Source organism: Miniopterus natalensis, chromosome 14 (genome assembly GCF_054644295.1).
Source record: "Miniopterus natalensis isolate mMinNat1 chromosome 14, mMinNat1.hap1, whole genome shotgun sequence".
Lineage (NCBI taxonomy): Eukaryota > Metazoa > Chordata > Mammalia > Chiroptera > Miniopteridae > Miniopterus > Miniopterus natalensis.
The window spans coordinates 53,961,943-53,973,163 of NC_142094.1; the positions used below are offsets into that span (position 1 = coordinate 53,961,943).

Sequence of the window (11,221 nt, forward strand, 5' to 3'; positions counted from 1 at the left end):
TTGGCCAGTGTGGCTCAGTTGTTTGGGTGTCATCCTGTGCACAGAAATGTGCCGGGTTCAATTCCCTGTTAAGGCACATGTCTGGGTTGCGGGTTCGATCCCTGGTGGGGTCTTGTGCAGGAGGCAGCTGATTGGTGTTTTGCTCTCACATCAATGTTTCTCTCCCCTTCTAAAAAAAAAAAAAAATCTTTAAAATATATTTATATATTTGAATGTTGTCTACACTTGAGAGAACCATGCAGCACCTCTGTCACCCTGCATCTCCTGTCCCCCCACCTAGTCTACTTTCTGTCAGAACAGGTCAGTTTGCACATTCTGGAATGTCACATGAGTGGGACAGTGTGTGCTCTGTTGGCTGGCTCCTTGGACTCAACGGTTGTCATAGGATCGTGCATGTTGTGTGTGTCAATAACCCCCTTCTGCTGCTGAGCAGTGGGTTTCCCATCATGTGGACGCATGAGCTGGGTTGTGTCCTGTGTGTGGCTGTTTTGGATATGCTTGCTGTGATCATGCACACCCAAGTCTGGACAGATGAACGTGGAGTGCAATGGTTGGGTCATATGGTAGGTGTATTGTAACTTTTTAGGAAACTCCCAAACTGTTTTTCAAAGTAACTGTCCTAGTTGACATCGCCACCACAGGAAGTGAGAGTTCTGGCCCCTCCTCATCCTGGCAGCTCTGGGTACTGGTCTTTCCTGTCAGCTGCACTGGTGGGTGGGCAGGTGGTGGTGTCACCTCCAGTTGCCTGGTGATTATCGGTGGTGAGCATCTTCTCATGGGCTTATTTGCCTTCCATCTATTTTCTTTGGTGATATGAATATTCAGCCTCTTGCCCATTTTGTATTGGCACCAGGGTTTTAATGTATCTAGTCACCAATAACAATGGGGGGCGGTGTCCCACACCACAAGCAATTCTAGGACACCAACTGGATGTCCTACCATTAAACTCAACTCTGACACCATCTGGAGATGGCATCAGTAAGAGCTCAGTCCCACAGGACTATCCCTCAGCCCCACCTTCAGACTCCAGTTACAAGTCCAGGCTGTCACCTGGGCTTCTGGCTGATAGACTAAATGTGGAGGTTCTCGTGACCCCCCTCCTCAGGTTCGACTAAGTTGCCAGAGCAGTTTAGAGAACTCAAAAACATTTTACTCACTAGGTTACCGGTTTACTTATAGTAAGGATATAACTCAGGAACAGCCAGATGGAAGAGATGCATAGGCAAGGTCTGGGGAAACTGCAGTTTCCGTGTCACCTCTGGGAGTGCAACTCCTCCCAAATCTCCATGTGTTCACCAACCTGGAAGCTCTCCGAACCCTTTCCTTTGGAGCTTTATGGAGGCTTCTTTACTTGGGCATGGTTGATTGAATCCTTAGCTGTGGTGATTGATTCAACCTCCAGCCCCTCTCCCCTCCCCTGAGGTCAGGGGGTGGGACTAGCAAACTCCTACAGATGATCAGTTTTTAAAAAAAGACAGTAACAAGTGCTGATGAGGGTGTGGAGAAACTAAAGCCTCACACATTGCTGGTGGGAACGCACCATGGTGCAGCCACTTTGGGAAAAAAGTTTAGCATTTTCTTAAAAAGTGAAATGTGAACTACCATCCTACCTAGCAACCCCACTCCTAGGTACTTACCCAAGAGAAATGAAAGCTGTGTCCACACAAGGACTTCAAGAGCATCCACAGCAAAACTAAGACAAAACCAGCAACAGTCCAGAGGCCCGTGTGCATGGATGGGTAACCCCGCACATCGGAACATGGGAGTTTATTCAGCAGCAAAAGGGGTGGGGCACCGGTACAGCTGCAGCCATTGCTGCCCTCCAGCTGTGAGCCCCGCTGAGACCTCAGGGTGGGGGAGTCATGTCTGCCATGACACCAAGGAGCTACTGATCGCCTTCTCTGCCTCCCGCTGAGCAGGTGCTGGAGCACAACAGTGACCGAGAATGACTGGCTTGCCCAAGGAAAGCTGACAGTCCAGGAGCTTTAGACACTGAGACATGAGACCCTCCTCCTAGTGGGTGGGGGCCAAACCCGGCTGTACCTCAACCCAGTTGGCCAAAGAGGGTTGGAGAGAAAGTCTGAGAGCCCAGATATGCCCACGCAGAGGAACAGTGGGGGCTCAGCTGGCCAGGGTGCCTGTCCCCTGCAGTGAGGTGTGTGTGTGAGCGTCTGCGGGGATGTGAGGCAGTGGGGCGCGGGGGCAGATCCGGTGGGGGGCAGGCCCCGGGCTCCCCTCCCCCAGCCTGCATCTCCCCAGCAACAGCAGCAGCCTCGGTCTGGGCCTCGGCCCCTCCCCCGCCCCGCCCCGGCTGGCTGCGGCTGCGAAGTGTCTGGAAGCACAGCGTCCTGAGACTGCATCCTGCTGCCGCAGCCCGCTGGAGCCGCCTGTGAGCCATTTCCACATTTCTCCCTGTGGAGCCTGGGGGGTGGGGGGCTAGTGTGTGCGCGGATGTGCAGGTGCGTGTGCAGGGGGACTGTATGGGGGGGCTCCGCGGCGGACCGGATGCGGGCAGCGGAGGCCGGGCCCTCCTTTGGGGTCTCTGCTGGCGCGAGTGGAGCTGTTGTCCCCAGGCCTCTCGGACGACCGGGGTCCCCCTCGGGGTCAACTGCTGTCTGGACCTTCCAGATGGGCCGCGGTGTCCAGCCTTGCACACATCTCCCGTCCTCAGTAGAGTGGGGAAGCTCGGGTGGGGTTAGGGCTGCTGGACATCAGCCCTCCCCCCTCCAGGGTGACTGCCGCCCCCCTCCCCTTGAGCCAGCCCCACCCGGGCAGATCTGAGAGAGCCAGCGGGAGCTGGGCATCCTAGGATGGGGAGGGGGTGCCAGTTCCAGAACCCCAGCTCTGTCTGTGTGGGGGAGTAGGGTGAGGGAAGAAGGAGGTTGGCAGAAGGTGCGTCGCACCACAGCAGCGAGAAACGTTGCTGGCATCTGGAGGGGGTGGGGACGCTGCGTGGCAGGCTGGAGGCTGCCAGGAGCGGGGAGAGGGGCGTTTCTCAGAACGCGGGCTCTGGATGCGGGACCACAGGTGACTGGTACGTGGAAAGCTGAAAAGCCCGGTGCAGCCCTAGGCCTCCTGACCCGCCCCCCTCTCCTGGGCCCTCCCAGGCTGGGCTGCTAGCCCGCAGTCAACCTGGCCTTGAAGCAGGAGCCGAACCCACGCCCGGCCTGCTGGGAGAGGGGCCGGAGGGCACCTGGGTGGGGTCCGGGAGGGCTCTCTGCGGGTTTCAGCGAAGACTGCAGGCCCCTGGGCTCCGCAGTTGCACGCCCTACACGCAAAGGATGCTGCTGCCGGTGCGCACTGGCGCGCGCCTCTCCTGACGCAGCATCCCGGGGGGGGGGGGGGGTGCGAAAACAAGTCCGTGACGTGACCTGCACCCGAGCTTCGTGGGCTTTCACCTACGAGTGCGTGTGCCCCCCCTTCATCCATCTATCAGCACAGACTTGCCACTCATCCTGCACCCCCTCCCCAAGCCTCGGAGAAGAGGCCTGCACGTCCCGCAGCCCAAGGAGTCAACAGCAGGTGGGGAGCAGGTGACCCGCTGGAGAAGACACGATGACAGCGCTGCGTGGAGGGAGAGGAGCGGGCGGGAGGAGTCGGGACGACGCCCCCATTCCGTGGAGTTAGTTATGTGTCTGTCGTGTGGATAAGCTCAGCCAGCCTTCCCAGTGGGTCCCGTGACAGCGAAGGAAAGGCATGTTGGGGGGAGGGGTTCCCACATGTAGCCCAGCCCCTCCCTCAGCGTTCCGCCCGGGGCACGGGGTCTGGAACGAGACGCGGAGGGTCCAGAGGGCCCCAAATTGCTACTTTTCTTCGTGAAGAGGAGGCGTCAACAGCGCATCTCCGTTGCCATGGAAACCGGCTACGGTGGAAGGTGGAAGTCATGTGCATTAGAGGAGTCGGACCTGACGTTTTGGCTCAAAGGGGACCGACCCCAGAAGCGGAGCTCCTTATGGGGACGGGGGGAGTCCCTCGGCCTTCCGGCGGGCATGGCCACCAACCTGAGACCGACCGTGCTCAATTCTGTAAACCACAGACCGGGTTTTTGAGCCACGGGGGCGTCCGCTCCGTGAACACCTCCAGGCTCCTTCCCCTGGGTGGCGCACCCCTGCTATCCCCCCATCTCCCCGCAAGCCCTGGGCACTTGCAGTGCCCCACCCTTTCTTCTGCAGTCTCCCATCTGTCCCTTCTAGGGGGGAGTTTATTTTCTTCCTCGCACTGGACCTCTTTATATTTATATTCTGATGGCTCCAAGACCACCTCCGCCTCACCGGGCGCAGTCCGGGTGAAGAATGCGCTCCGGCCTGGGCCAGGTGCCGAGGGGCCCGCGCCCCTCCTAGGCTGAGCCCTGGCCAGGCCCCGCCCCTCCTCGGGAAGAGCCCAGCCCCCAGCCTGGGGGTGGCAGTGGGGGGCGCTTTGTGGACCAGTAAGGGCCCCAGGTTATGCGCACACATCCAAGGAGGTGCCCCAACTCAGGGCCCTAGGAGGACCGTCCTTTCCGGAGCGCAGGGAGTCCACCATGGGGGCGGCCGTCTCTCTGCTCAGCCCACTGCTTCCAGTCCCTGTGGCAGTGGGTTCCAGACTGCACTCCTCCCCACCCCCCCCAAACACACACACACACACAGGCCCCCCACAGCCCTGGACACCCTGCCCTCCCTCTGCCACACTCTAACCTGCATCTCTCTGCCTCTGCCTGGGCAGGCCTCCTCCTCTGTTCCTACCTGGCCTGCCCACACCTGGGACCCGCTGGGGCATGAGAGAGTGGTCACCTGAGGGCCTGGTGGGTACGGTGCTGGTGCAGCTGTTACAGGGAGAGCGTTTGGGGATGGTGAGGTCACCCTAGGACAGGAGTTTGGGGGTTGAGAGGCACAGCAGTCTTTGCAGGGGGGTGCAGGCAGTGGAGAAGGAGGGGCCTTTCAGAGATTTGGAGGCCAAAAGCCAAAATCAAGGTGTTGGCAGAGTCATGTTCTCTGAGGCTCCAGGGGAGGCTCTTTCCTGCCTCTTCCAGCTTCTGGTGGCTCCAGTGTCCCTTGGCTTGTGGCTGCATCACTCCAATTCTGCCCCCGTCTTCACATGGCCTCCTCCCTGCATGTCTGTGTCGAGATTTCCCACTTCTTGTAAGGAAGGACACCAGTCATTGGATCAGGGCCCATCGTAGTCCAGTGTGACCTCATCTTAACTTTATCATACCTGTAAAGACCTATTTCCAAATAAGGCCACATTCACAGGTGCCATGGGTCCAGGATGTGGACAGAGCTTTTTGAATCCACAATAAGCCCTTTGTCACTTTGGGGTTGCAAATACCTTCTTGGTTTCTGTTTTCGTTCTTTGAAAGCTATGTTTTGATGAGCAGAAGTTTTTATTTTAATGCAATCCTTTTATCAATATTTCCTTTATAATTAGTGCTTATTTATCATATTGAAAAACTGGTTCCCTCCCCAAGACCAGGAAAGTATTCTGTATTATCTTCAAGACATTTTTCCAACTTAGGCTGACTTATTGAGAGTAGGCTTCTATGTGCAGTGTGAGGTAGGGATTGAGTTTGTTATTTTCCACATGGATGAGTGTTTATCAAAAGGTGGCCAGCCCCCTTGTTTTGCAGCAACATCTGTCATAAATCCTTGGTCCCAGTGTGTAAGGTGTGTTACCTAGGTCTTTATCTACCACATCAATACCACACAGCTTAATCCCACTGCTGTGTAACAAGCTGGACACCTGGCACGAATCCTGCTTGTCCTTCTCAAGAGGCCAGGTGTGTTCTTGTTCCTCTCACTACCATATAAAATTACAGTGATTGTCAAGGTCACACACAAAAATCTTGTTGGAATTCTTATTGGGATTTATTGATTGCACATATACATTTTAAGGGGAATTGATATTTTAAAATGGAACATTCCAAAATCCATATCTTTCCCCATCTATTTAAGGAATTTGGACCTTATATGGTCTCAGTCACTAATGTTTTGACTGAGTTTTCCATAGTTTCCTACATGGAGATCCTTCTCATCTCTTGTTAGACCTATTCCTCAGCATTTGCTATTTCTGATACTGTTTAAGGAATCTTTTGGGGGGGAAAAGTATTTTCTATTTTTTTGTCACTGATATATAGAAATAGAATTGATTTCTGAATACCTTAAGTCCATCAACTTGCTGAATTCACCTTTCAGTCTTCATAACTTATCTGTAGGTTCTCTTGGATTTTCTACTCAAAGAGATGCTTTATCTGTGAATAATGCATGTATGACCTTCTCTTGTCCAGGCCTCTCCTCTCCCTTCTTTTCCCTGTCCCACAGCTTGGCTAAGTCCTCTAGCACTATGATTTACAGAACTCATAGTAAAGGGCCTTTTTGTCTCCGCCCTGATTTTTTTTTTTTAATATGTTTTATTGATTTTCTTAGAGAGGGAAGGAGAGGGAGGGGGAGAGAGAGAAACATCTGCACGCCCCCTACTGGGGACTGAGCTTGCTTTCCAGGTGGCCCAGTCCTGTGCACACAGTTGCTACTCTGTTCTGCCCAGCTAGCATTTGGGTTTACTCGTCGACATCTTCTGTAACTCATTACTTCCTGCATCTTCAGGAGGGTTGCCAGTTAAAACACAGGATGCCCACTTAAATTTGAATTTCAAATAGACAACAAATAACTTTTTAGAATCAGTATGTCCTATATTGCAAATTGCATGGGATGTACTTATACTAAAAAAAAAAAAAAAGCATCTTTTTTGTCTGAAATTTAACTGGGTGTCCTGTATTTTTTTTTTTTTTTTTTTTTGCTCATCTGAGGATATTTTTTCCCATTGCTTTTCAGAGAGAGTAGAAGTGGGGGAGGGAGGAGGAGAGAGAGAAGCATCAATGTGAGAAAGACACATCGACTGGTTGCCTCCCACACATGCCCCGACCGGGGGTGGGGAGCCAATCTGCAACCCAGGTATGTGCCCTTGACCTGCAACGGGAATCAAACCTGCAACCCTCCAGTGCGCAGGTTGATGCTCTAACCCCTGGGCACACTGGCCAGGGCTGTCCTGTTTTGTTTTTTCTCCATTGCTTTTTCAGAGAAAGTGGAAGGGAGAGAGATGTCCTGTATTTTTATTTGCTAAGTCTGGCCACCCTATCTCAGGCTTCTATCAGGGATTGTTTTCTGTTGACTGGAATCGCTGCCCTTAGAATGTCCTCTAGCAGGTCAGCCAGTGGAAGACTGTCGTCATTGTGTGTCTAGGCAGTCACTGGTCTGTGGTGCCATTCCCTGCATTGCTTTGGGGCCCAGGGGAAGCCCAGGGGCCAGGAAGGGACTAGAAGCCTGTGGCTGGACTTGCCAGGTTTGTCCTAGGGAGTTTGGCCTGGCCGCCCACGACCCATCCCAGCTCTGGTGTGAGGAGCATTGGGGCCAGCTCTCTGTGGGCCCTCTCTGTCCAGAGCCAGCTGGGGTGGACATCTGCTAGGTGGCCAGTGGGTAATGACTCTGTGTCTGCCTCTGGACAGGACAAGGACCACCATCCACCATGGTGAAGCTGGGCTTCAGCTTCTCTGGGAAGCTGGGCAGAGACCCTGGGTATCTGGACACGGCTACCATGGACAGCGTCCCTCTGATCAGCCCCCTGGATGTCAGCCAGCTCCAGCCACCATTCTCTGACCAGGTGAGGGGCCTGGGCCAGTGGGGGATCCTTCTCAGCCTGCACTGGGAACAAAGGGGCGTGGAGTGAGATTTATTTAGATGTGGCGTCCTCCAAGGTGCAGGAGAGCAGGCAGAGGAAGGGCCAGCTGGGTGGAAATCCCTGGGCCACATGCAATCAGCTCCCTTGTCACCCAGAGTCACCCTTTCCTCATCTGTAAACAGGGTAACCTGGCCACAGGTGACTGAAAATGTGTGCACTATTTAGAAGACAGCACCCAGCCCATGGTGCTGCCCAGTGTGTGCTCAGCAAGCAAAATTCCCGCCCGCCCCTGCTGGGCACACTGTGTCCTGGGTCAAGTCTGAGACAGAGTCCTGGTCAAGTGTGTGGTGGAGAGGGAGCTTTCAGCAGAAATCAGTGAGAAGCAGAGTTAAACATAGCCCTGCCTGGTCCCATGTGTGCTCCAGAGTATGAGTGGCACCAAGACTTGCTCTAGGAGGGGTGAGGAGGTGGCCATGTGTACCCATGTCTATCAGCTATTGGTTGGGGACCATGAGGAGAGCCCCCCTCCAGGCATTGGCTGGGGGCAGTTCCCCAGGGATCTGGGCTTCTGCTGCATCTACTAGTTTTGGACTCAGCTCTCAGTGGACACCATGGGAAGGCTCAGTCCTTGCTCCTAGGGAACACACAGAGCAAGCTACCTATGCCCCCTGTGGAAGGGCCCTTGATACTCTGTGAGCCAGAAGAGAGGTCAGGGCTGACTTCCTGGAAGAGGGGGCAAAGCTGTGGGTCCACAAAAGGGGAAGCTCCTTGTGAGGAGAGGTGGCACCCTCAGAGCTGAAGGCAGTCAGCGTATGGAGGGGCTCCATCTATGGTCTGGCCAGGCCTCGTGTCTGCCACGGACCCAGCAGACTTGCAGCATCCACTTTCCCTTGGCCTCAGTTTGTAGCCACTGGAGCCTGACTACTAGACAGTCCTGGCAGACTGTCAGCACCCACACCACTGCCGGGCGGCTGAGCCCTGGCCCCCTCCCTGTCCAGCCCTCCCAGCTCAGTGTCCTCCTGGGTCATCTCTTTGCACAGATGGTCATCAAGACACAGACAGAATATGGGCTGCCCTCCACAGACCAGCTGAAGAAGTTTCCGGACCTGGAGGCCCAGAAGCTGGCCTGCACCAACCCAGAGGAAGGACGTGGGGTAACTGAATCCTCCCCATTCAGTGCTGCAGGGTCAATCCTGTGGGAAGTCAGATCAGGGTCAAGGTGCTGAGGCAGCCACAGGCCTGTGATTGCCCGGGGCTGGGCCATGTGAGCTGATCGCCCTCGCTCAGGTTCCTGCTGTCAGGGAAGTTGGACACACAAGCACCCATTCAGAGGTAGGGTGGGGTGGGGACTAAGGACAGGTGCTTAGGGGTAGAGGTGCTGAGGGACTTGGGGCTGAGCAGCACCAGGCTGGCATGTGGCTGGCCAGGCCCGAAGCCTCCCTCCTGCTGTACAGTGGGTAACAGCCACTGTGGGCAATGCTTGAGCACTGTGCATCCGTCTTCCCAGAAGGTCATTTGTCTGTTCCTTAGTGACTCATTGGTTTTCTACATACTATGGAAAGTCACTTTTCCTGTTATGTACTCTGGCAAATATTTTCTCCTATCCTTATTTTAGCTCTTAACTTTATTAATGATTTTTCTCATTTTTTCCTGTACTATTTCTAAAGCCTTTCATTTTTCAATAGTAAAACCTGCCCCTTTCCCCTGTTGTTTCTGAGATGGAAACGCCCCCCTCAACCAGAGACTATCAGGGAGCGGGGGCTATCAGGGAGCAGGGGCTCATCTGTGTGTGCAGCCCCACCCTGAGGGCTGCCCCAGGAGCCCAGGCTGGGTTCAGTGCCCACCACACACTGGGTTCCTCTCCTTCCCCCACCTGCAGATGCCCACAGCACGTATGCTTGCCTTCGTCATGGCTCTCATGGGCTGTGTCCTGATCATGTACAAGGCCATCTGGTATGACCAGTTCACCTGCCCAGATGGCTTCCTGATGCGGGTAAGCAGGCAAGCTTGGCTCCAGGGTGGGGAGAAGGCCCCCAGGAAGAGTACCAGGGGGGGCCCTGTGTTCTCCTGTGGAAGCCTGGGGATGGGTGCCCCTAGGTGAGCCCAGGGTGTGTCCCACTCCTGTGGGAATGTGATCTCCAAAGCTCCTTGTGTTCCCAGAACATATTCAAATCCTCTTTTGAAAGATTAAAAGAAAAGGTGTTTTAGGAAGAAGTTTTATCTTCCTGTAAGTTAAAAGTAAGTAAACCCTAAGGTAGGAGGTGCAGCAGACAGAGGTGAGTGGGGTGGTCGGGCCTCCCTGGTTCAGCATCTCTCTACCCTGGTCTCTTCCTCACGGACTTATGCGGGGGCTCCTATGTAATATGGCATTAACATTTTCTCCATAGTTGGCAAATATTTTCTCCTTTCTCTTTTTTCTCTCTTAACTTTAGTAAGGATTTTTATCATTTTTAGTGTATTTTTCTAAAGCCTCTAATTTTTTAATTATGTTTTTAAATTTTAATATGTTTTTATTGATTTCAGAGAGAGGAAGGGAGAGGGAGAGAGAGAAATATCGATGAGAGAGAATCTTCAGTGGGTTGCCTCCTGCACACCCACTACTGGGAATGAGCCTGCAGCCTCGGCATGTGCCCTGACCGGGCATGGAACATGACCGCCTGGTTCATTGGTTGACACTCAACCGCTGAGCCACACTGGCTTGGCAAGCATCTGATTTTTCAGTAGTGAAATCTGTTCTTTTCCCCCTAACCTAGTGTTTATGAGATAGAAGTGCTCCCCCCCGCCCCCCACACACCCAGGGGCCTGGGAGGCCTTTCTGTATTTCCCAGGGGTTTCCTATCGGTGATTAAAGCCCCCCACTCACTGGGATGCCCTCGGGTGTCCTCTGGGTGAGGGGGGTGGGCTGGGATGTACTGGTGGAGCCCCCCTTTCACTCCTGAGGAGCTGGTCACCCTGGTTCTGAGAGGGGTTGGCTCTCCATGGAGCCCTCCCTACTTCTGTATCGGGCTGGCTTCTGGCGGCTTGAAATCGCGGCAGAAACAAATGTGCTTCGGGTCACTGTGTGCAGTGCGGCCGAGCTGCTCAAAAGCAGAAAGGTGGGGAAGGCCTGGAGGTCTCGGCGCTCCGCCCTGTGGCGCACAAGCGTGGCCGCTCCGTGGCCGCTCCGTGGCCGCTCCGCGTCCTGCAGCAGCGCTCACCGCACCCGCCCGCTCCGCGCAGCTGAGCCCGGGCCCCGCCTCCCCCGCCTCCCCCGCAGCACAAGACGTGCACCCCGCTGACCCTGGAGATGTACTACGCGGAGATGGACCCCGAGCGCCACCGCAGCATCCTGGCGGCCATCGGGGCCTACCCGCTGAGCCGCAAGCAGGGCACCGAGCCGCCGTCGGCCTGGAGGCAGAGCCGCCGCGCCGTCAAGGAGGGGCCCAAGGAGGGGCCCAAGGAGGGGCCCAAGGCGTCCGCCCCCGCGGGCGCAGCCGCGACCTCCGAGCCCTCGGGAAAGCCCGCGGCGCGCGGAGAGAAGGCGGCGCCCAAGGCCGAGGGGAGCGCGGCGCCCCCAGCCCCGGGCGCGCAGTGA

The 11,221-nt window shown here is 55.3% G+C and overlaps 1 protein-coding gene across 1 annotated transcript; it reads left to right on the forward strand.

Moving 5' to 3' along the window:
* The first annotated feature begins 2,315 nt into the window (after nt 1–2,315).
* Nucleotides 2,316–11,221, forward strand: CALY (calcyon neuron specific vesicular protein). Its single transcript, XM_087824187.1, has 5 exons — nt 2,316–2,389; nt 7,475–7,629; nt 8,688–8,801; nt 9,527–9,640; nt 10,904–11,221. The coding sequence occupies exons 2-5, from the start codon at nt 7,495–7,497 to the stop codon at nt 11,219–11,221; spliced, it is 681 nt and encodes a 226-aa protein (XP_087680313.1). The 5' UTR covers nt 2,316–2,389; nt 7,475–7,494.